Source organism: Chrysemys picta, chromosome 8 (genome assembly GCF_011386835.1).
Source record: "Chrysemys picta bellii isolate R12L10 chromosome 8, ASM1138683v2, whole genome shotgun sequence".
Classification (NCBI taxonomy): Eukaryota; Metazoa; Chordata; order Testudines; family Emydidae; genus Chrysemys; species Chrysemys picta.
The window spans coordinates 34895982-34922134 of record NC_088798.1 but is presented as its reverse complement, the minus strand read 5'-3'; the positions used below and the strand labels follow the sequence as shown (position 1 = coordinate 34922134).

Here is a 26153-nt window from a genome sequence, read left to right as displayed (position 1 = left end):
GAAGTGCAGTCTTTTACCTACTTAGGCAGCATCATCGACCAACAGGGTGGCACAGACGCAGACATCAAAGCAAGGATCGGTAAGGCCAGAGCAGCTTTCTTACAGCTCAAGAACATCTGGAGCTCCAGAGAGCTGTCTTTGGCAACAAAGATTCAACTGTTCAACTCCAACGTGAAGTCAGTCTTATTGTATGGAGCTGAAACCTGGAGGACAACTAAAACAACCACCAGGAAGATCCAGACCTTCATAAATAGTTGCCTTAGAAGGATTCTCCAGATCCGTTGACCAGACACCATCAGCAACATCTACCTCTTGGAGAGGGCCCATCAACTTCCAGCAGAGGAAGAAATTAGAAGGAGAAGGTGGGGCTGGATAGGACACACACTACGCAAGCAGCCAACCAACATCACTAGACAGGCATTGTGGTGGAATCCCCAAGGCAAGCGGAAAAGAGGCCGTTCAAGAAACACCTGGCGACGCGACCTTCAGGCTGATAGCATAAAAATGGGCTATACCTGGAACCAGTTAGAGCAAATGGCCCAGGATAGAGGACTCTGGAGATCTGTGGTTGGCGGCCCATACCCCGATTGGGCTGACGGGCATGAGTGTGAGTGAGTGAGTGAGTGACACAGTAGCACAATTAGGAGAGATGAAGCAATGTAATTTAAGGTTCAGTGTTTCACAAGTCACGCATGCCATGAACATTACAGCAATGTTTATGAGGAAATGCTGGTTTTATAATCAACCTCTACAACGAAAAAAGCCAGAGAAACGTAAATTTCATTACATAACACAAAGAAACTAACAACTGTCAGAAACTAACAAGTGAATCCATTGTCATTTTAACTAGTAAAAGTTGTATGTCTTAGCTATAAGGTATCAGAGGGGTGGTCGTGTTTGTTGCTTTTTACAGATCCAGACTGAGAGTCCTGTGGCACCTTTAAGACTAACAGATGTATTGGAGCATAAGCTTTCATGGGTGAATGCCCAATATGCTCCAATACATCTGTTAGCCTTAAAGGTGCCACAGGACTCTCTGTTGCCTTTTAGCTAGAAGGGTATTCTGTTGATGATAAAAAGCTGTGGCACAGAATGTTTGTTACAAACTTACTTCTAAAGGCTGATTGCTGTAGGGTTTGCTTTGTTTCTTTGTTTTCCCCTCCTTAGGAGCCTCATTTCTTCAGCTTGGTACACACTGGCACTTATCCAGATTCTATTATCCTATTGTAAAGCTTTCTGTGGAAACTGTGGTGATATGTTCAGTGGATTCAAAGGCCAAAGAACACCTTCAAAATCAGTTAGCAAGACTGGTGGCTGTGAGCAATATTGTATTATATTGTAACCAAGTATATTTGGGTTTAGAAAAAGATTCAATTCTCCACTATTCCAGGCCTCTCTCTTCCATACAAGGAGGGTCACACACTTAGTTGCTCACGTAAACCAAGCATCGTGTGTTATCCAGTGTAAGTGAAAATGACTGTTCAGGTGTAAGGGCCATCGAAGAGGTACCCAGAGGGCAGAATATTTGTTCAGCTGCCCCCAGCACTGAGGCTGGAAGCATTGTAACAGCGAAAATAGGCAAAGAGCAGAAAATTCCCAAAAGATTTGGGAGTAAAATCGTGATGGTGATGTAAAAAGTGTCCTGATGGAAGAACATGAACATGTTGTAGTTTCTGTAGGCCAAGTGAATTGCACACCAGTGGCTTCTTGCATTCCTCCATTCCCCACCACAAGCTCCCCAGGTGCCACCCTCCCATCCACTTTTATTTCATGGATGCACTCTGATCCACTCATACCCCCTCCATGCCAAGTGCTCGGTGTGCCCCTTCTCATCTCTCCCCCCCGCATGCCAAGGGCTTTGTGTACCCCCACATTCCCTACTCATGCCAGGGCTCTGTCTCTCCGCCGCACCATTAGCAACCATTTCCCTCCCATGCCAGGGGCTCTGCATGCTTTCCTGTTCTCCCTCTTCCCCCGCCACAGGTTCAGTGTGTCCCCCGCATTTCCCCCTTTCCTCCCACCAGTTTCGTTTCTTTCTGTATAGAAGACAAGTCTTTTGGGGTGTCAACATTTTAAACTGTAATAGGAGGCTGTGCAGAGCTTCCATGGGGGAGTACTTTTATGCTGGAATGTGTTAATGGCTGTCATCAACATGTTCTTTGCTCTATAGCAGGGGTTCCCAAACTTGGTTCGCAGCTTGTTCAGGGTAAGCCCCAGTGGGCCGTGAGACGCTTTGTTTACCTGAGCATCCGCAGGTACAGCCGCTCGCAGCTCCCAGTGCCCTTGGTTCGCAGTTTGGGAACTCCTGCTCTATAGACAATTACAGAGGTGCCTGAAGATGTTGGTGCTGCCAAACACATGCAAAGGGCTCTGTGTCCCCCATTTCCTCCTTTCAGTTTCTCTAGTTTTCACTAAAATAAACAGGGTTCTGGCCATTGATTTCTGGAATTCCGTGAAATTTTGGAATCATAGAACCATAAGGATAGAAGGGACTGTAAGGGTCATCTAGGGCAGATCTACACTACAGGGCTAAGTTGACCTAAGTTACACAACTCCAGCTATGTGAATAACGTATGTTGACTCTAGCTACCTTAGCTCAACTTATTGCAGCGTCTACACCATGCTGGGTTGACGAGAGAAACTCTCCCGTCGACTTACCTTATGCTTTTCGTTCCGGTGGAGTACCAGAGTCAACAGGAGAGCGATCAGCAGTCAATTTAGCGGGTCTTTCCCCCGGTGAATTGATCACCGCAGCATTGATCCACGGTAAGTCGAGACAAGCCCCTAGTCTAACCTTCTGAAAAGATGCAGGATTTGTTGTGTTTAATTCCAAGGTACAGCTGCTCATTAACCAGAGGCAGCATTCAAAAGTTAATACATTACAAACAGACAAACAGAAAGACAAGTGCCATCACACTGAATTTAGGACCTTGCTTTGCTCAGCCAAAGAGTTATACTGAAAGAATGTTAAGATTGCAAGGACAAGAAAAAAAGTAGGTGAACATGCAAATGAAGATTGTACCATAAGGCATATATGCCTGGAGACTCTATTGTGGCCTTTCCTAACTTTTTAATGCTTGACTTTGCAATCCTAATGCTCGCTTACTTTAGTATTTTTCTATGAAAATTATTTAGTTTGTTTTTTTTAACTGAACCCTAATGACTCAGAACAGTTGCAGAGATAACCTTGAAAAGGTGACCTGATTGTAAATTTTTATAGTGACGTCTGCCTCAGGGCCAGTTTACACAGAAAAGTTAGGTCAACCCAGCTGTGTTGCTCAGGGGTGTGAAAAATCCACACCCTAGCAATATAGTTAAGACGACCTAACTCCACCATGTAGACAGCAGTAGGTCAACAGAAGAATTCTTCCATTGACCCAGTAACAGGCTCTCGGGAAGGTAGATTAACTGCAGTGACAGGAGAAGCCCTCCTATTGCTGTAGTGTGTCTACACTGAAGCACTGCAGCTATGCTGTTGTAGCATTTAAGGTTACGTCTTCACTACCCGCCTGAATCGGCGGGTAGAAATCGATCTCTCAGGGATTGAATTATCGCATCTCGTTGGGACGCGACAATCGATCCCCGAATTGACGCTTGTACTCCACCAGCGCAGGTAGGAGTAAGCGCCGTCAACGGGGGAGCTGCGGAGGTCGATTTGCCGCCGTCCTCACAGTGGGGTAAGTCGGCTCGGATACGTTGAATTCAGCTATGTTATTCGCGTAGCTGAATTTGCGTATCCCCTAAATTGACACACACACCCCGTAGTGAGGACGTAGCCTAAGTGTAGACACAGACCATGTCTACACTAGCACTTAGGTCTGCAAAACTTTTGTCACTCATGGATGTTTTTTCACACCCATGAGCGACAAAAGTTTTGCTGACATAAGTAAGTACTCATGTGCACAGTGCTATGTTTCATTATGTCGATGGGAGACCTCTCTCCTGTCGGCATAACACAGTTACACAAGCAATCTTAAGGTGGCTTAGCTGTATCAGTACAGCTGTGCCGCTGTAAGCTAGTAAGTGTAGATATGGTCATAACGTCATTCTACGCAGAAACTCATGTAGCTCTGAAAGGTGTGAAATGCCCCATTCATCTCAATCGGGCCCTATGGACACTGTCTGGAATTTAGTATTTTCCAAGATGCCACAGAATTCAGTATTTTTGTAGTATTTGACATTTTGCTATAGCCAAGAAAACAAATTGTTGGTTGCCATCTACTTGCCTTGCCTCAATTTGCTTGCAGCTGCTTCTTGTCCTACAGTTTTCCCACGGGAGGGTGCTATTACAGGGCACGCTCCCTGCACAGTTCAATTGAGCCAGCCAGGTAGCAGTATGTCAGGGAGCCAAAGATTGAATTCAATTTGCAGCCAGGTAGTAGCGGAAGAGTAGGATGTCCAGGTGGGCTGTCTGAATACCAATACAGCAGCCAAAGCAGGCAGGGAGATGAAGCCTACTACAAACTTCCCCACTTCACAGGGAGAGGATGGAAGAGAAGGAGGTTTGAGCAGGGTTACACGGACAACAGCAATATTATTCATTCTTTCTACAGAATTTGGTCCTATCAGGTCATTGTGTACATGGGACACGGTTCAGAGAGAAGTGTTAGGTTTATCACTATGCATTTTACATGTCAGCAACAAGTACTACCCTACAGCTCAAGTCCCTCCCAGTCACCTTCCAATTCTAGTTTAAGACACTGATCCTAATTTTCAAAATAATAAGTGGATCAAGCCCCAGCTACATCAAAGACTTAATTTTGATCTAAGAACCACATTAATACCTACACTACTCTGGAACAATGCAGATCAAAAAGCCCAGGATGAAGCACAAATGCTAGGACAGAGCATTCTTGATGGATGGGACCCAATTATTGAACAAGTTTCTTCAGAAGATCATACAAATCTGACAGTCTTTAGGAAATCCTACAAAACTTTCCTCTTTGAAAAAATTTTCCACCAGAAGAGCCACCTGGGTATTAATAACTTCCAATTAATAGCAACACTTTGCCCGGAACCAATCCTGTCCCATTGCCTTTAACATCAATGGGATTTGGATATTGGCAATGGTATGTTGCTTATTAACATTTTTTGGAACAAATGCCCTACCTGCAGGCAGGTTTGCAAGGCTCCCGCCAGAGAAGGAAGCCCTGGGATGTGCCAAGCATGCAAGTTTGCGGGGCTGCAGCCTGGGAATGAAGCGCTGGGATGCAACTTCCCTGCCGTCACCCTGCAAACTTGCCTGCGGACAGTGCTCAATCCATTCCAGCACTTCCTTCTGGGGCTGCAGTGCTGGAAATCAGCCTGCACACACAGGGACTGCATGGGAGATAAGGGGCTGCAGCCCAGAGGCTGGAGCTGTGTGGCACCTCTCTCTGCACAGTCTGGACTGCATACTGCTGGGGGACTGTACCTAGAGAAGGAATCGCTGGGACATGTTGAGTTCCGATTCCTGGAGAGTGCAGAGGAAGTATGGTGCAGCCCTCCCAAACGTCCCGCACTTCCACTCCTGTAGAAAGCCTCTACATCAGGGGTTGGCAACCTTTTAGAAGTTGTGTGCCGAGTCTTCATTTATTCACTCTAATTTAAGGTTTTGTGTGCTAGTAATACATTTTAACGTTTTTAGAAGGTCTCTTTCTATAAGTCTATAATATATAACTAAACTATTGTATGTAAAGTAAATAAGGTTTTTAAAATGTTTAAGAAGCTTCATTTAAAATTAAATTAAAATGCAGAGCCCCCCCCGGACCGGTGGCCAGGACGCGGGCAGCGTGAGTGCCACTGAAAATCAGCTCGCATGCCGCCTTTGGCACAAGTGCCATAGGTTGCCTACCCCTGCTCTACATCCAGTCTGCAGCCCTACTCCCTGCTGCTGCCCTGCCACAAGCAGGTTTGCAGGACTGCAGCCAAGGAAGGCACATCCCAGCGCTTCCTTCCCTAGCTGGTGCCTTGCAAACTGGCCTTCCATTTATTAGTAACTGCTGGATAATAGCAACTTTTTGCTGGCAACAGAGGAGTTGCTAATAAGCGGAATTTACAGTATGTCTTGTGGCAGTGGCAGAGAGAAAGGTATTCTCAATGAAGAGTCTATAATTATAGAACAAACTTGCACGCAAGTCAAGCCACAGTCTCACCATTTGCAAAGCAAGGTGCAACATACACATATATAAACAAAAAGACTTCCCTCGACAATTATGCAGTAGTTATACCTACACAAAAGGAATTCACCCTCACTTTACTCTGTAGAGAAATGTCAAATGGATAAGGAAGAAGAGATCTATCTTCTTGACATAATTTGGATGTAAACAATTATTGTAAGGTGTTCAGGTATTTTGGTGATGAGTGCCACAGAAATGTCTATAATTAAATAAATGTTGACAGCAGACAAAAGCATCAAAGTCATTAAGTATTGTACAGTTACAGTTGCTTCGGGCAAATAACACCCACTTCAAAACCACAAAAATCAGGAAGTATGGAATAAAGCCATACTCAACTACTCAAATCACCTTCCCAAATGGACACACCCAGTCTTTACCGCAAAAAAGGTCAACAGTTATTGCAATACTGGGTGTTGCAGCCACCTAGACAACTTTAACTCTGCTCTCTGTAGGATGACGCTGTATTTCCTAGTTTATGTGGTTTGATTTGGATGATGTTTATTCTTTAAAACTTTAACCATTTAAGGACTGTTTGACATATTGGATTTGTGAACTACTATAATATGTTGCTATTAATCAGAAGTGTTCACAGGGAGACGTATGGTGTGTAGAGTAATTGTTATTGATTGTGGGCCAAGGAAGAGGGATACAGTATTATGGCAGGAGTCACCAGACGGTGCTATTAGTCTTACAAGTTCTTTGTCTTAGATGCGAACAGTGCACACACTGGGGGGAAAAAATATATTGTTGCTAATTTTGTGATGCAAGTTATTTTGGTGGCCTGCTGCAAACAGTGGGAGTGTTTGCTCTATTCTCAATATTTCAGTTATTTCCTGCAAACCAAGCATCAGTTTTTGGATTGAGATTTCTGAAAGGGGATTGCCTTCACACTGTTTGTGACAACCTCTGTTCAAGGACTGGTGTATACAGCATAAATAAATAAGTTACATTTAGAAAGTAACCTGACTCCATGAAATTGATTTCCTTTTCAATGAGAAACCAACTCGCAAAGCTCTGAATTGAGTGCTGAAAGGTTTCCAATGTCCCTGAAAAACCATATTCACTTCCAAACTATGCAAGTAGATCAAACGCTTAAGTACTGTATTGTGCAAATAGTGGTTCTGAAACCACAGGAGGAAAAGCCACTTCTTGAATTTGTAAGTGTGTTTTGGAACTTGCCTTTGTTTCTGCATTGGAATATACATAAAACTTAGGTATGGTCCCACAGTTTACTTTGAGTATCAGGCTTGAAAGTGTACAGCTGTACATCCAGCTGTTAACCATGGGGAGGGGAAGAAGAAGAGAAATGAATTGCAAGAATTGCAGTTTCCTTTATGGGTGGTAGAAGTAGCATATTGTGGCACTCCTTTTAGCTTGTGTCTGTGGCTTTGTACTTTTGTATGCAAAAATTAAATTTTTACTCCTGGGGGAATTCTACGCCAAATAATTAAAAATTCTGTGCACATTTTAAAATTCTACAAAATTCTGCAAATTATATTTGTCAAAATAACTCTATATAACACACCAGTTTCAGTTATTTTGGTAATTTATTCCAAATATCTGTCAGCAAATGTCTATAAGAATACAGATACAGGCAAAAATTCCCCCAGGAGTAGAGTTAAAGAAACCCTTATGACAGCCCAGTCCCTGTTTCTCTGCCCCCTCCCTGTCAGAGCCCAGCCGGGGGTCAGACGCGCTCATCCCCTCCCACCCAGAGCCCAGCTGCGTCCCCCCACCCCAACCCAGACATTCACATCCCCTACTCTCTAGAGGTCAGCTGCGGACCCCCACCCACAGCCCAGATGCTCACATCATCTACCCACCCCAGAGCCCAAGGATCCATAGGGAAAAACAGTCTGATGCCGGGTCCCGGGCTTGCACAGAGTTTCTTGCACAGTGACACCACCTCCTTCCTTTAGCGCGTGCCGGGAACTGCAGCTGCTAGGAACGCTCCAGTTCCCTGCCGCACCCCCTGGCTTTATCTTCTATTTGTGATAGGTCAAGCAGACCCTAGTGGCAGCCAACATCTCTGTATCCCATTTGGGGGCGGGGGGGGAATGGAGGGGGATTTTGCACTCACAACGTTCATTTCTGCATTGCACAGTGGCGCAAAATTCCCCAGCAGTAATTTTTTGTGTACACCAAGTGTCTCAGTTTCAGGGCAATTGCACCTGTATTCCCCCTCTGTAGTCCACTAAGGGCACCTGCTTTAGGCTTCCATCTCCCAGCCTTCTCCTGTGTGGAGACCTATGTTTCATTCCCTTCTGACTGGAAATTTTAATGCTGCACAGTTCCCTGATTTACACTGTGATATCCCTAGCAAGCCAGTCTGCCTAAACAGGCCAATGCCTGAGCTTGGCTTTTTCTCCAAAGACTATGATCAACTATATCCACAGTTAAACACACAGATCCTTCTAAGCAGGCACATTTATTCTCAAAGTAAAAGCATTAAACATATTAAAACAATATTATCTTGTTTAAGTATATATAATGTATACAATATGTTAAACAATATTAGAACAATCTACACACATGCTAAAAAGCTTATCAGAGGTCACTTTAACTCCAATCTAGGGCTCTGGTAGGTTTTTAGTCCTTCAAAACCCACAAGTGAGGTTTCCCTGTGGTTACAAGTTCATCTCTCTTAGATCCAGAACTAGGATCCAGGCTGAGCAGATCGCCATTTCTTTATATAGCTTGGGCCTTTGACCTTGGCCCTCTGTAACAGGTAATAAGCAGACAATCACCCTCTTCTCAGGGCACATCTTCAAAAGACTAGGTTTCTGCATAACCAGAACAGGGTAATTTGCATTAACCTATGCCTAGAGATTCCCCAGGAAATCTTCTTAACACTTATTGTCTCAAAAGGCTTTACTTGTCTGTCACATTTTCAATATAGTATTTTGAACTCCTCGGTCTTACATCTATCACATCTCCCTTCTAAATAGGTTACATACAATCCTAGCCCACAATAATACATAAACCTAACACAATATGGTCTTTCAAGCTTATCACAGGCAATTGCTCTGTTGCACCATGCACTGCAGATTCTTTGTGAATGAATTTCTAACAGTTTTTATTAAACAATTTATTATACATAAATCAAAAATAAACCTGATTAGAACAACAAAGAAACATCTTAAAGTTAAACAGTGTAGTGGATGGTAAGGGGGGAGAGGGGAGGAGTGTCTCCATTTCATAGGCAACTATACTTCTTGCCTCTGCCTCTTCTCATTCTTCCCCTTCCGGTGTTGCTATTAGCCAGATGGGCAGGGATGGTGTCCCTAGCCTTTATTTGCCAGAAGCTGTGAACAGGCGAAGGCAGATGGATCATTTGATCACTGTTCTGTTCATTCCCTCTGAGGCACCTGACACTGGCCACTGTCGGAAGATAGGATACTGGGCTAGATGGACCTTTGGAATAGGTTACCATGGGAGGTGGTGGAAGCTCCATCCTTAGAGGTTTTTAAGGCCTGGCTTTGACAAAGCCTTGGCTGGGATCATTTAGCTGGTGTTGGTCCTGCTTTGAGCAGGGGATTGGACTAGATGACTTCCTGAGGTCTCTTCCAACCCTAATATTCTGTATTTCTATAACCCCGTATGGCTGTTCTTATGCTGAGTGTTGGGGCCCAAAGTTATCAGGAATGTTTGATGATTCAATGAGCTGGGATTCCACGTGCAATTGTCCTCGCTGCACTGAGCTGGAACCAGGGAAAGAAAGGGAGCATGGCTGTAGGGTGTGATATAGCATGGCCAGAGGGCAGCAGAAGAGGGTTAGAAGGGAGCCTTATTCCCGGTAGAGGGAAGAAAGTTTGCTATAGATTAATTAGAGCACCTGAAGACAATTAGAGCACCTGAAGTCTGTCACCTGATAAAAAAAACCCTGCTTCAATCAGATAGGGGAAGGAGTTGGAGCAGAGAACACTTTGAAGGACTAGAAGTGGATTGGGGTTGGAGCAGAGAGCAGTTTGGAGGGAAGCAGAGGGAAGTTCGGAGAAGTGCTGCGGTGGGCTAAGAAGACCCTAGGTAAAGGGACACCTGGCTTGTGCAGAGGGAGGGCAGGAAGCCCCCACAAGCTGAAGGGCAGGAGAGGGAAGTAGCCCTGGGGAAGGAACCGCTAGTTCAAGTGGTTTACCGCTGTCCTTAGGGCCCCTGGGCTGGGACCTGGAGTAGAGGGCGAGCCCGGGTCCCTCCCTCTCCACTCCCCTCCTCTAGGACACTAGTGGGGCATTTAATATCCCAGTTCAGGGGCAAGAAATGGCACCCTGAACCCCTCCGCCCCCCCCCCCCCCCCAAGAAGAGAAAGCGTGAGACCCATCGTAGTAGTACCGGCAATTTGCCACGAGGGGTACAGTGGGAAACATCTGTTGTGCAGAATATGTCTGGGTCCTGATTGAGGGCACTAGATTGACAGTGGGCCAACAGACAGTATGCGCTCCAGCAGAGCATTCTGCTTCCATACTGCCTCTGCTTGTCCCTCTTTAATTAGTGTCTTTGGCCAGTGCAATGCTGTCTCTGGCCACTACAACTCTCTCTGGATAGTTGCTTTTCTTTTTCCCCTCTCTGACCTCAAAAACAATCTCCAGCTCTCCATTGCTTTCATTTGGAGGAATGGGGGGAAGGAAGTCTGCAATGAGATCTCCAAACACGTCATCCTGCATTCTCTGTTTCTTCCCCCTTGGGTTAGGCAGCTGCTCAGCCACTGATAAAAGCCCTGTCTGGAGGTCTAGCCATTGCAGATGCCATGGCAGGAGAAGTATGGAAAACAAACAAGTGGTTACTGTTTCCCAGAGAGGCAAGAATACATTTTTAACATGCATTTCTGATTTCCCTCCCTGAGATAGATGAATGGGTATGTGCTCTTCATGACACGGGCTTGTAGACAGTTGATGGTCATGGCTAAGGCTGCATGTTTGTCATGGCAGGAAAAAAGTCAGAGTGATTTGCCTGATTGTCTGTGACCAACCCTGCACCAGCTCACCTGCCACTCAAGTCAGACCCACCTGACCCTCCGTCATGACAGGGGGAAGAGGGGCAAACATGAACAGTGTTACAACCCCGCATGCCAGGTCTCAATACCTGGAGCCATCGTTGAAGGGTGAGTGCAGGGCAGCAGGCCTAGCCTGTGGGACATATGAACCACTGCTACGGGGCAAGTGCAAACCAGGCTTCCTCTCCAGCCTCCTGCCCCCTCCGCTCTGCACAGGGCAAGGATAAGGGCTGCAGTGCCAGAAGAGGAGGGGACTGCTGCGGGAGGTCAATGCCTTTAGATAGTGCAAGGAGGGGCAGCATTTTTAAATAAAAAAATCAGGAAGCAGTCACAGGAAATGTAATAATCGGGGGGAGGGGTGGAGAGAGAAGAGGAGGGCAGAGTCCACAACCTCCTTGGGTTTAGTAGTGGTCTAACTATATAAAATCCTGTCCACCTCCTCAAAAAATTGACAGGTTATATATCCACGGCCAGACAGTTTCCTACCATCCCTGGTTTTAATATAAGTTCTCGTGAGCTGTTTGCTCTTTATCTGGCACTGGAAGGCATCCTGGTGGTGACTCTTCTTGAACAGTTGACTAGCAATGTCCACCAACCCATCTTTATTCTGATGGCTGGGCCCAAGAGTTTCCTGCTCCGTTGCTTCTCCCCAGATGGCAATTAAATCTAGGGTCTCAGAGCAGCTCTAAGCAACTGCTCAAGGCATGTTGTAAAGGGTGCTAGAGGAATATCAAGCAAATAAACCAATCCTGAGACTCAGCCTGCTTTTAAGCAGGGGAGGGGCCATGTGGACAGCTTGGCTCCAGAGCAGCGGAAGGCACACAGGTAAACACACAGCTCAGTCATCAATATTCTCAAAGCAGTGTAAATAGCTGCTGGAGGACTATCAAAGTAGCATGCGGCAGCAATACCTACACATGAACAGATTGCACTAGCTCAATTTGCATCAAGTGCTCAATGTGCATTAGTACTCTTTGAATGAGAACTCCAAAGTTCACAATCAATGCAGAGTCAGAGCGCTCTAAGGAGTTGGGTTATGTTTACGCAGATGTTTCCAGACCAGACCAACTCAAGTTAGTGTTGACTAAACCAATCAACTATCAGCACTCAATAATATATTTCTTTTGCTGTATTTTTACTCAACCAAGTTTTACTAAACACACACACACAGGAACAATTCTCATTACCTGAAACATCAGAATCAATATCAAGTTTCTTTAAGAGATTTTATTTCTAGAGTAGACAAGCGCTGAACATTTTTTTGCTTTTCCAGGCTTCTTTTTCTATGTGGTATGCTGATCACATTGTAATCAGAGAGCATAAGTAGTGTAATCAGATAATACATTACCTTTCAACTAAGAGGACTCGGCTCCAAGTGTGTTTTAGGTCAACAGCAGAGTATATATTGCTTTTCACCTGAACTACAGCAGGTGCTTGTTCATATTACAAATACATCATACAATCACTTTCAAAAGGTCTCTTCACAGGGAAAGGATGGGTTAGTGGTGTTCTAGCAGCAGTGTTTCAATCCATATTGCTTTGTAAGGAAGCTTTTACAGTGATGTAAGAACACTGGGATCTAAAGAGGGAGACCAATCTATTTATTTTTTATTGCATAGCACTGAGAAATGCTAGGCAGTTCTCAGAAGCTACATAGCTGCTCTGCTGAGTTTACAATTTAGTTTCCAAGCACTATATTTCTTAAATAACTTTAGAAACAATCAGATTAGTAGCGATTACATTTTTAAAAATGTTAAAAAAGTTACAGTTGCAAAGTCAAACAGGAAATGACTGAACTAAGGTTGCCTGTACAACCTTAATTTGGTCTCCTGGTGTATTATGCATTAGGATATAGTCTTTGATTACATACTGCTGTATAGGCAACCTTAATTTTGGTATTTCTTAACTTCTGAGTGTTTCACTTTTCAACCATAACGTTTTCTTAATGCCATTTTTTGGATTTTAATTTCCTAAACCTTTAGGAAAGCAAACGGAAAAAACAGAAATTCCAGCATGGAACCATACTTATCCCCTACCTTATGCATCATCAGCAGGGTTGGGACCTTCAGGTCTACAGAACAGACCTTTACCACTTGAGCTAAAAAACCCATAGGACTAGTAAATTGTTATCCTCTAGATCAAGGGTGGCCAACCTGAGCCTGAGAATGAGCCAGAATTTACCAAATATATGTACATTGCCAAAGAGTCACAGTAATACATCAGCAGCCCCTCATCAGCTTCCCCTCCACCCCGTGCCTCCCACCCACCGGCAGCCCTGCTGATCAGTGCCTCCCCATCTCTCCCCGCACCTCCTGATCAGCTGTTTTGTGGCGTGCAGGAGGCTCAGGAGGAAGGGGGGGATGGAGTGGGGACAGGGCCCATGGCAGAGCCAGGGGTTGAGCAGTGAGTGGCACACCCCAGCACATTGGAAAGTTGGCACCTGTAGCTCCAGGCCTGGAGTCAGTGCCTATACAAGGAGCCGCACATTAACTTCTGAAGAGATGCCTGTGGCTCCTGAGCCACAGGTTGGCCACCCCTGCTCTAGATGGCCCAACCACTACAAGGAGAAGTCAAGTTTTGCTGGTAAATTTCACAGCTATTTGCTAGAGATAAAGAAATGTTAGGCTCAGGAATCCTGGGTCAATTCCAGGTTCTGGAAGGGAGTGTGCTCAATCGTTATAGAATGTTCTGCCCCTATACTCTAGCAGCCTATCCCTATTCCACCCCTCTGCTCCTATCCTAGCCCTTTCCATGCTCCAGTCCATGTTCCCTTCTGTTCATATTGCTCCCAGACAGCTTCCGTGCCTCCCCCCTTTGCATTCCATATAGGCACCTTTCTCCTTCTCCACACTGCCTGAGCACCAGTATGGAGCAGTGACAGCACAGGAGAGTCTCCTTGATTTCAGTTCTCATTCCCAGTGCCACCGAACACTCAGGAGGAGCAAACGCAGAAGTCCTGCTCAGCTCTTGTAACTCTGGGATGAAGTATGCTTAGTCCTGTTGGCATGCAGGAGCTGTGTGGAGATGGAGTATGGTCAGTACAGAAGGAATCTTTGGAAAATTTAGCTGCTGGCCTCCAAAACTCTAGTAATACTGAAAATTATGATTTGCATAAAGAGTTATAAGGCGGCCAAATTTGGCCATATTTCGTGGGAATAGTGAAAGGTATATCCCTGACAATAGGGCATCAAATTTTACGTTCCTCCTCCAAAACATGAAGGCACTAGAGCGTCTCAATAACTGTAAACATTTTTAACATCGTTTTCCCTATGTATTTTCCCCAACCTCATTCCCAGAACTGGTTGAACCATTTTAGCTGAAACTTTCCACAAAAATTCATTCTGAAGCAGACTCCGAACTTGAAAAATTTCAGCCCAATTTAAATTTTACAAAGATATAAACAACTCAAAACAGTCTTATAATGGAAAATGTTAGGCAACCTTAACTAGAGTGTCACTACCAGTTCTACCCCCAGATGTGACCGACTTAAAAGGAGGGTGACACCAGTGCATCCAAAAATAGCACTTAGCTCAGTGTTCTTAATCTCAAAAAGTAAAATATTAAGGGATGAATCGCTTCTTGTATGGCAAATTCTTTAAGGATACAATAATTATATTACATTGGAATTCACAGGTCTTTAAACACCAAAGAATTCTACTCTTCCAGTACCACCTTGAATTAATTTGAAATATGTCTAGAAAGCCAATTAAAATTTAACAGCTACCCATTAGAATGTTTCGACCAGGGACCACCTACTACCAAACAAAAGATGTTTTACATTTTTTGTTATATTACAAATCACATGGTCTTTGGGCCCAGTAACTACTTCTAACCACAAGTAGAAGAATAAAGTGAAACCACAAGAAGGTTGCTTATGACCAACTTACTTATTCCCTGTCTCTACATGAAGGTCGTTGGTCACTCTGTCAAGGGCATATTTTTCCCACTGATAAAGAGCTCTTAGATCTTGCAAAATATTATCACTCCATCTTCTTTTTGGTTGGACACATCCCAAGAGATGTGGTATGAATGACAAAATATACGCGGAAACTTCCTGCCCTATTGAAGTCAATGTAAGTTTTTCCATTGACTTCCAGGGGGCCAGAATTTCACCCAGGATGTGTTTGTATGCAATCAGATATTATAATTATACCATACCAAAACAGATCTCTGCCTAGACACAATAAAGTTAGTATGTACTAAGTAGACCTGTAGGTATATGGATTGAGAGTTATCTCCACTGGTTTTTTTTTATATATATATATATATATATATATATATATATATATATATATACACACACACACACACACACACACACGTATATATATATATACATACATACATACACACACACACACACACACACACACACACCTCTACCCCAATATAACGCGACCCGATATAACACGAATTCGGATATAACACGGTAAAGCAGTGCTCCGGGGGGTGGGGCTGCGCACTCCGGTGGATCAAACCAAGTTCAATATAACGCGGTTTCACCTATAACGCAGTAAGATTTTTTGGCTCCCAAGGACAGCGTTATATCGAGGTAGAGGTGTATCTATCAATATTTTCATGTACTTTATGGTTCACACATTTGTTATTTCAGTATCAATTATTTACTTGATTACACTAATAGCCATTCCAAAAAAATCAGACTTCTTTGTGACAAAGTACTAAAAGATTAAACTTGCTTATTGATCTCTGGTGATATGGGGCAAGGGCTGAGGCAGGTTTTCATTCTTGGTTGTCCAAACTTTCTTTTTAATTTATTTCAATGGCTGACACTGGAGAATAGAACACCTTGCTTTTAAAAGCTAAAACAGATTTTAAGAGTCAGTCCCTTTAACAGAAGCAACAATTTTCAGCTGTCAGGCACTGACCACCATTATTGGAATAATTTTTGTTCACAGCAACAAATCTTAATTGATGTACGGGGGGAGAAACATTTCAGCATGATGTAATCTCTCAAATAGGACCAGTTTCTATGCATCACAGGTGTCTACATTTCATAAAATTCTAACAGAAGCCACAACTTCACTTATATTTTTATGCAATAGCCTCAGCTCTGGAAGTAAACTAAGCAAGTCTATTCCACTCCGGATAAACAAAAATCACATCTGAGAGGATAATACTGATTGAAAAACAGGGCAATTTATTGTGAAACATTCCACTATATGGATATTTCAGTCAGAGGTATTAATATAGAATACTAAAAGTAGTTCCAGTAAAAAACTGTTTTGTACCACTTCTTTTTAGTAACTTCTGCACGGTTTGGTTAGGAGAATGCATCACAATGCAAAAGAACACATGCTCCTAAATGATACTACATTTTTAAGTTTTATAACATCATTCATTAGTTTTGTGGATTTTCTAAACAAAACGTTGAGACACATTCAACTGGAAGGTAGTAATTTACCTTTCCCCTACTAAGATATGCAACGTATGATTATTACACCACTTAAGGAACTTGTATGTTACTATATGACTTGAGTCATACTTTACTCTTGCCCTTAATCCCAAAGGCATCAGAAAAGCAGGTGAAAGTTGACAGAGAAGAAACATTTTTGCAACTGCCTTGCATAAAGCAAGATTAGGATAGGTACCATGACACTTTGTACAAGCTACATGTGTTCTGGCTCTCCAAACAAGCACCTCCTTGATTTACTTAAGAAAATGGTTTTCTAACCTTTATTTTATATGATTTTATTGCTATATTAGGGCTTACAATACTTACACGATCCTTCATGATACTCCTCAAACAGGATTTCAAAGTCCAGAAATTTTTAAAGGTGAAATTCACCTTTCCCTGCACTCAGGCAATGTTATTAAGTACTGGCAGAGAATCTACATAGAGGAAAGAATTCCACCCACAAAAAAAAGACGAATTTATAGATTGGAATAGAGGTCACAACTCCTCCACACCCCTTCCTCAGTTACTCAGCCACGAGATCAATAGTTCCAGCCCATTGCCCCTTCTATAGAGACCTGTTCAGGACCAGCACGAAGCTCCCAGCACATCCACTCTGCCTGCCTGCCTGCCTGCCTGCCCGCCCGCCCACACACACACACACACACACACAGTGTAATAGCCACACAGGATTTAAATGGTGCAACACACCTTGAAAGAATTTTTCCAGTATTGCACAAGGGCTTACTGTTGATTATTATTTATAGTTTAAAAACTCATAGAGGCCCTACAAAAAAATCTGGTAAAATGACCCCTGCCCCAAGTAATTTACAACCTAAATTAATGACAAGATGCAATAGGTGAATGAAACTGACAGACTGCAAGCAGGGCAAGGCAATAGTAATAAGAGTGTGCTTTCAGGTAGCCTAATGGTGCACACAGGGTAACTCATCATTTGCCTAGCTTTTGATTGGTAACATTCTGTAAGCTACATGGCTGAAGTAAGTCTTATGGAAATGTCTGGAGGACAGGTAGTGGATGAATGGATTTTTGGTAGAAGATTATATCAGGTAAAAGGGACATCATGGAAAAAAAGCATAAATACTTGTGGGATAATTGGCTGTATATGTGATAAAGACTGGAGATGATGGCACGATAAAATACTAGAACTACTAGATAGGGTCTAACTAAGTTGTAGGGGGCCTTAAAAGTACAGACAGGAGACATATATATTGGATGCTCTAGAAAAGAGGAAGCCAGTAGAGGAATACTGAGGAGAAGGTGACATGACCAAAGTGACAAGCAATGAAAATTATTTTAACAGAAGTATTTGGATTAGATTTGAGGAATGCAAGGTTGCATCAGTCAAGGATGTGGAGAATGAGATTATAGCAATCAAGATACATTTTTAAGGGCCTGGAAAATCTCTGGCAGTCTGGACAGAGAAAAAGAGCCAAATTAGGTCAGACAGTTTTAATTCAAACCACCTGTTTAATTAGTTGGACGTTCTCTCCTCCCCAGACATGTGTACACTTTCCATACCATTCTAATTCATCTTGTAATAACAGCATTTGGGCTCCCCTCTAAAGTATATAACTAATCATTAGGAACAGTATTTTTAGGGTTACACCTGGCAAAACCCAATGCATCACACACAATGACACACTCCAAATGAAAGTCTCTTAAATTAAGGTAAATCCCCACTTCTACATGTTCACTGACACCCATGAAAATAAATCTATTTGACACAGAGCTTCTTCTTACCACATTCAGAAGAAGTATAATATATTTAGATAAATATACAGTAATGTACAGTAATAAAACCTAGGACTGTAGTACCTGAATACCTCTCCAATCTCACCACTTCCAGGTCCTCAAACAAAATCAGCACAGCAATATTATGCCTAATAACTTGTCCAAGCAAACAAAAGTAATAACTACAAAAATCCTATAAGACCCCAAACCCTTTAATTTTGAAACACAGGTTTGGCTCTTCACCTCAAACGGCTTTGGCATATTTTGCTGAATTAAAAAAATAGCCTGAGAAATACTGTCCTTACCTGTCATTCTGATAAACTGACCACTTCCTACAATAGCTGGAGCCCTTTCTTAGGCCTTGACTACACTTGCGAGTTACAGCGCTGTAAAGGCTCCCCCAGAGCTGTAACTCACTCCCCGTCCACACTGGCAAGGCATTTGCAGCGCTGTCTCTCCGTGGTTGCAGCGCTGCATGTACTCCACCTCTCTGAGAGGAATAGCGAGTATTGCGCTGCCGCTGCAGCACTGCGGTACCAGTGTGGCCGCCCAATGCGCTGTGAAAGGCCTCCAGAACTATTCGGAGGCCACAATGCCTGTTCTAGCCACTCTGGTCATCAGTTCAAACTCTACTGCCCTGGCCTCAGGTAACCAACCATGTGACTGACCCTTTACATTCCCCGGGAATTTTAAAAATCCCCTTCCTGTTTGCTCAGCCCGGCGTGGTGTGGAGTGCTATCAGCGAATCTTTCCAGGTGACCATGCCTCCACACGCCAAGCGAGCCCCAGCATGGAGCAACGGCGAGTTGATGGACCTCATCAGTGTTTGGGGGGAGGAAGCTGTAGAGTCCCAGCTGCGCTCCAGCGGTAGGAATTACGATACCTTCAGGAAGGTATCAAAGGACATGATGGAAAGGGGCCATGACCGGGATGCCCCGCAGTGCAGGATTAAAGTGAAGGAGCTGCAGAGTGCCTACCGCAAAGCCCGCGACACAAACGGCCGCTTGGGTGCTCCCCCTGCAGCCTGCCGATTCTACAAAGAGCTGGATGCGATACTTGGGGTTAACCCCACCTCCACTCCGAGCACCACCATGGACACTTCAGAGCCGGTGGGGGAGGGAGGGAGGAGGAAGAGGAGGAGGAGGAAAATGGGAGTGATGGTGGTGGGCCGGATGGAGACACCCCGGAATCCCTGGAGCCATGCAGCCAGGAGCTCTTCTCGAGCCAGGAGGAAGGTAGCCAGTCGCAGCAGCCAGTACTTGGTGGAGGACAAACAGAAGAGCAGGTTCTCGGTAAGCTGTTTTTTTTTCGGGAAGGAATTTTTTCGGTGCGGGCTCTTTGGAAGAGGAGGGTTAGGCATGCATGCCTAGATGCAGAATAGTGCATCGATGTGGTTTATCACATAGCGGTAATCGGCCTCGGTAATCTCCTCGAATGTCTCATCCAGAACGTGTGCAATGCGTTTGCGCAGGTTTATCGGGAGAGCCACCGTGGTCCTTGTCCCAGCCAGGCTAACGTGTCCGCGCCACTGTGCCGCGAGGACCATTGCTGCACACAGGCAAGCTGCATATGGGCTAGGGCGGAAGCCGCATTGCAGTAGAAGACCCTCCCTTGCTTCCCAGGTCACCCTCAGCAGCGAGATATCATCCAGGACGAACTCCTGTGGAAAATGTTGGGACAGTGTTCAGTGTAGGTGCCCCCTGAAGCTGTTGGCTCTCCCCAAGCCACAGAAACCCAGAGGACAGTGCAGCCCTGAAACAATCAGTCCCCCTTACTCACCATTTTGAGGCTCCTGTGGGATGTGTGTGCTCTGTTTCGGACGGGAAAATTATGCTATTGTGTAGACCCTGTGTGTTTTCTACTCCTTAAGTGTGGGGGGAATCATTACTCTGTCTGGTATAAACAATGCTGCCTCTGTTAAATGTTGCATTTTGCCTATACAGCTGCATCAACCTTGAGACCTCAGCCGTCCCTCTTATCGCCTGCTCAGAGACCGCAAAGACTCAGGAAGAGACCGCGAAAAAGCAAAGACGACATGCTGCAAGAAGTGATGCGGCAATCTATTAAAGAGAATGAGAAAGCACAGGACTGGAGGGAGAGAGAAAGCAGGATCTGCCAGGAAAACGCAGCGCACCGGCAGCAAAGCACGGATAGGCTCATAAGCATTCTGGAGCGCCAAGCAGATGCTATCCAGGAGCTGGTAGCCATGCAGAAAGAGGAGCAGTACCGCAAACGCCACCCCCCCCCCCCACAGGCCTTGTCCCAAAACTCTTTCCATTGTGCCCCACTGTCACCTCCAACCCACTTTCCCCAACTTCCGTGTTCTTCACACCACCTGCTGCCTCCAACACCAGTATCTTCACCACCCAGCCCTGAAAACCACGACCCTTACCCTCTGCACTCAACCCCCATCACCATGCAGTATAGCTGTCCTGAAGTGAAGCACTCACTGCAGAGCACACAAGACAGGACATACGCGAATCTGTGATTGTACTGTTCCCCAGTCCACCCCCTTGTTTCTTTTCAATAAATGGATTCTTTGGCTTTGAAAACATTCTTTATTATTGCATAAAGTAAAAGACTCCTTAGCCCAGGAAATAAACAGGCACTGCAAGTCTGCTTGTCTGCTAAGCAGACACTGATTCCTAAAGATTGGAACTATTGCACTTCACTCCCATGCAGGGCACCAGATATCACTGCTGGTTTTCAGCCTCAAATTGCTTCCTCAAGGCATCCCTAATCCTTGCAGCCCCGTGCTGGGCCCCTGTAATAGCCCTGCTCTCTGGCTGTGCAAATTCAGCCTCCAGGTGTTGAACCTCGGAGATCCATGCCTGAGTGAAGCTTTCACCCTTCCCTTCACAAATATTATGGAGGGCACAGCACGCGGATATAACCGCGGGGATGCTGTTTTCGGCCAAGTCCCACTTCCCATACAGAGATCGCCAGCGGCCCTTTAAACGGCCAAAGGCACACTCCACAGTCATTCGGCACCGGCTCAGCCTGTAGTTGAACCGTTCCTTGCTGCTGTCAAGGCTCCCTGTGTAGGGTTTCATGAGCCACAGCATTAACAGGTAAGTGGGATCTCCAAGGATCACAATGGGCATTTCAACTTCCCCTACCGTGATCTTCCGCTCTGGGAAAAGAGTCCCGGCCTGCATCTTCCTGAACAGCCAAGTGTTCCGAAAGATGCGTGCGTCATGCACCTTTCCGGGCCAACCTGTGTTAATGCCAATGAAACGCCCACGGTGATCCACAAGCGCCTGGAGAACCATAGAGAAATACCCCTTCCGATTAACGTACTCGGATCCTAGGTGGGGTGGTGCCATAATAGGAATGTGCGTCCCATCTATCGCCCCTCCACAGTTAGGGAGCCCCATTTGTGCAAAGCCATCCACTATTTCCTGCACGTTACCCAGAGTCACGGTACTTCTGAGTAGGATGCGATTAATGGCCTTGCAAACTTGCATCAACACGATTCCAACAGTCGACTTTCCCACTCCAAACTGGTTTGCGACCGACCAGTAGCTGTCTGGAGTTGCCAGCTTCCAGATTGCAATAGCCACCCACTTCTCCACTGGCAGGGCAGCTCTCAATCTCGTGTCCTTGCGCCGCAGGGTGGGGGCGAGCTCCTCGCACAGCCCCATGAAAGTGGCTTTTCTCATCTGAAAGTTCTGCAGCCACTGCTCGTCATCCCAGACTTCCATGATGATGTGATCCCACCACTCGGTGCTTGTTTCCCGAGCCCAAAAGCTAAGCATGTTCGTGAATACCATAAGCAATTTCTTGTCGTACGTGTTACGCGGCTCGATAGCATCGTCGGACTCCTCACCCTCACTCTCACTGTCACTTTGGATCTTAAGGAATAGTTCGACAGCCAAACGTGACGTGCTGGCGAGACTCGTCAGTATACGCCTCAGCAGTTCGGACTCCATTTCCCGCAGACAGATCGCGCTGCACAGAAACCGTTGAAAGATGGCGCCAAAGGTGGACGGAAACAAAGGGATTTCTGGGATGCGAAGCGATGCATCACGGGGCATTGGGACAGGACCCAGAAACCCCCGCACCCTCGCCCCCTTCCCACAACCCACGGCGCCAGAATGGGAAAAGGTGCTCTGTGGGATAGCTGCCCACAATGCACCGCTCCCAATAGCGCTGCAATTGCTGCAAATGTGCCCACGACAGTGCGCTGGGCAGCTGTCAGTGTGGACAGACTGCAGCGCTCTCCCTACTCAGCTGCACTAAGTCAGGTTTAACTCACAGCGCTGTACATCTGCAAGTGTAGCCAAGGCCTTATTGTTTCTGTCATTGTGCAACATCATCATGAAACACTTTTCAGAACCTGCCCTATTAGTAGCTCTTCATACATACTGTATCAATTTTTTTTAATATTGTGAAGCTTTTATGATAGTTTGTATGAAAGACACTTATCAAAATAAAATGGAATTATTTTTCAATCATTGCTAAATTCTTACTTAAAGCTGCTATTTACACCTACTACAGTATATCTTGCCTCAAACCATTTCATCTTCTAGATCCACCATCCTGATTTATGTTTGTGCAACACTTTGAAGTTAAGTGTTATGTAAATGCTAAGCATGCCATATGCCTGTAATACATGTTCAATTACTCAGTTCAGCAAGAGTGACGGCAAAGGGCAGGTTGAATTTAATATACATTCCTAGCATATCACACACCTTCCCCTGCATTTCCCCAACAGGAAAAACTTCATAACACAACTCACTCTTCAACTACACAGATTAGCTAACACAATGACATATAAAAACAAGTATACCAAAATTTCAACCTCATATGCTACAGAACTAGGGTTGCCAACCCTTCAGGATTGTTCTGGAGTCTACGGGAATTAAAGATTAATCTTTAATTAAAAATAAAGTCATGAGATGAAACCTCCAGAAATTCATCCAACCAAAGTTGGTAACCCTATACAGAACCTGAACTCCCTCTCCCTGAATTTCTTACTGATGGAACATACTTCACTATTATAACATACAGCATAGAACAGAGCTACATTATTCACAGTCCAATCTCCATTCTGTGCAACAGGGCCCATAATTTGTTGAGGATGAATATAATTTACCTTAACTCTCAAAGTTGTTGTCTCTGAATAATTCTCTCTCCAGCAGCACGTAGTGGACTGAGGGAGAGTGAATGGTGAGGGAGAAAGCTAGCTTTGTCTGCCGCACAGAGGGGTTTTCTTGGCAGAACATGTCATGCACAGGGGGGAGGAGATCACCCTCTGGCATTAAAGACAAATAAACTGCAGCATTCTCCTGGCCTGGCCTAGGGGTGGTGGGAGACTAGCAGGGCTCTCCACATCATACTTCTGCCCTTCTCCTCTCTCTCCTACCCCGAACATCACTTCCTCTTCCCCTTCTCAGTCCCTCAACCACCCCATCTACCCCTCCTACACCCCCTTCTCTTCTCCAGAAAAGCCACAACTCCCCCTCCCCCCCACTTATCCATCTTTTTCACCTCCCCACCCCCATTCCCGTCCTGCCGCCTCACCCTCCCCTCCCCCCACTCCGTGAACCGGCGCTGCCATCCTGGGCCGCCCCCTACCTGTGCTTGGCAGCCGCTCTCCGGCGCTTCTTGAGCAGGCAGAGCAGGACGCAGGCGGCCGCGCCGGCCACCACGGAATGACGCGCGGTCAGGTACTTGCTATAGGCGGCCATGGCGCTAGCGCGGCGGCCGGAGGACGGAGCCGAACCGAGCCCAGGCAGGGAGGCTGGCGCAGGGAATGCCGGGAGCGGACGGAGGGGGGCGGGGCGGGGTGTTCTGCCCCGCCCCCTCAGGCCGGCCTCGGTACGGAGGCCTCAGCTGCTCCTGTCACTCCGGCAGGCTCCGAGGGAAAGGCGGTGTGGGGCGGGCCCAGGCTGTCAGACTCTGCTGCTGCTGTTATGGGGGCCGGCCTGGCCCCGGGGGCCCTCTGCCTGTGCCCTAGGCTGAGTGCCCCACGGCTCATTCCCCTTTGCCCCTGGCCACTCCCCTGTAAGGCAGAGAGACGTGTCACCTGTGGCGGGGGTGCGGCTGTTTGCAGGAGATCCGGGGGAAGGGGGAGTGTGAGTGAGGGGGTTCCAGTGCCATCTTGCTGGGCGAGTCCCTTCACCGCCCCGAGGCTCCACTTCTACACCTCCCCGAATCCTTCCACTTCCCCAAGCCTCTGTCTGCTCCTTCACCTCCCGAGTCCCTGCACCTCCCCAATCCCTGCACTTCCCTGAATCCCTCCACTTCCCCAAGCCTCTGTCTGCTCCTTCACCTCCCGAATCCCTGCACCTACCCAATCCCTGCACCTCCCTGAATCCCTTCACTTCCCCAACCCTCTGTCTGCTCCTTCACCTCCCGAGTCCCTGCACCTCCCCAATCCCTGCACCTCCCTGAATCCCTCCACTTCCCCAAGCCTCTGTCTGCTCCTTCACCTCCCGAATCCCTGCACCTACCCAATCCCTGCACCTCCCTGAATCCCTCCACTTCCCCAAGCCTCTGTCTGCTCCTTCACCTCCCGAATCCCTGCACTTCCCCAAGCCTCTGTCTGCTCCTTCACCTCCCGAGTCCCTGCACCTCCCCAATCCCTGCACTTCCCTGAATCCCTCCACTTCCCCAAGCCTCTGTCTGCTCCTTCACCTCCCGAATCCCTGCACCTACCCAATCCCTGCACCTCCCTGAATCCCTTCACTTCCCCAAGCCTCTGTCTGCTCCTTCACCTCCCGAGTCCCTGCACCTCCCCAATCCCTGCACCTCCCTGAATCCCTCCACTTCCCCAAGCCTCTGTCTGCTCCTTCACCTCCCGAGTCCCTGCGCCTACCCAATCCCTGCACCTCCCTGAATCCCTCCACTTCCCCAAGCCTCTGTCTGCTCCTTCACCTCCCGAGTCCCTGCGCCTACCCAATCCCTGCACCTCCCTGAATCCCTCCACTTCCCCAAGCCTCTGTCTGCTCCTTCACCTCCCGAGTCCCTGCACCTCCCTGAATCCCTTCACTTCCCCAAGCCTCTGTCTGCTCCTGCACCTCCCCAATCCCTGCACCTCCCTGAATCCCTTCACTTCCCCAAGCCTCTGTCTGCTCCTTCACCTCCCGAATCCCTGCACCTCCCTGAATCCCTTCACTTCCCCAAGCCTCTGTCTGCTCCTTCACCTCCCGAATCCCTTCACTTCCCCAAGCCTCTGTCTGCTCCTTCACCTCCCGAATCCCTGCACCTACCCAATCCCTGCACCTCCCTGAATCCCTTCACTTCCCCAAGCCTCTGTCTGCTCCTTCACCTCCCGAATCCCTGCACCTCCCCAATCCCTGCACTTCCCTGAATCCCTCCACTTCCCCAAGCCTCTGTCTGCTCCTTCACCTCCCGAGTCCCTGCACCTACCCAATCCCTGCACCTACCTGAATCCCTTCACTTCCCCAAGCCTCTGTCTGCTCCTTCACCTCCCGAGTCCCTGCACCTCCCCAATCCCTGCACCTCCCTGAATCCCTCCACTTCCCCAAGCCTCTATCTGCTCCTTCACCTCCCAAGTCCCTGCACCTACCCAATCCCTGCACCTACCTGAATCCCTTCACTTCCCCAAGCCTCTGTCTGCTCCTTCACCTCCCGAATCCCTGCACCTACCCAATCCCTGCACCTCCCTGAATCCCTTCACTTCCCCAAGCCTCTGTCTGCTCCTTCACCTCCCGAATCCCTGCACCTACCCAATCCCTGCACCTCCCTGAATCCCTTCACTTCCCCAAGCCTCTGTCTGCTCCTTCACCTCCCGAATCCCTGCACCTCCCCAATCCCTGCACCTCCCTGAATCCCTCCACTTCCCCAAGCCTCTGTCTGCTCCTTCACC

The 26153-nt window shown here is 46.6% G+C and overlaps 1 protein-coding gene across 3 annotated transcripts in view; it reads right to left on the bottom strand.

Moving 5' to 3' along the window:
• The window catches only part of ABCD3 (ATP binding cassette subfamily D member 3), a 69430-nt gene extending 45126 nt beyond the window's left edge, over positions 1 to 24304 (bottom strand). The window contains exon 1 of one of the 3 annotated variants that reach the window (XM_005307546.5): positions 23897 to 24304. In XM_005307546.5, the coding sequence (XP_005307603.1) occupies positions 23897 to 24009 (113 nt within the window). In that variant the 5' untranslated portion in view covers positions 24010 to 24304. Of the gene's footprint in view, positions 1 to 2658; positions 2824 to 23896 lie in introns of those variants that run through there. The other 2 variants (XM_065554264.1, XM_042840600.2) reach the window with 2 other exon arrangements.
• Between the last annotated feature and the right edge of the window lie 1849 nt (positions 24305 to 26153).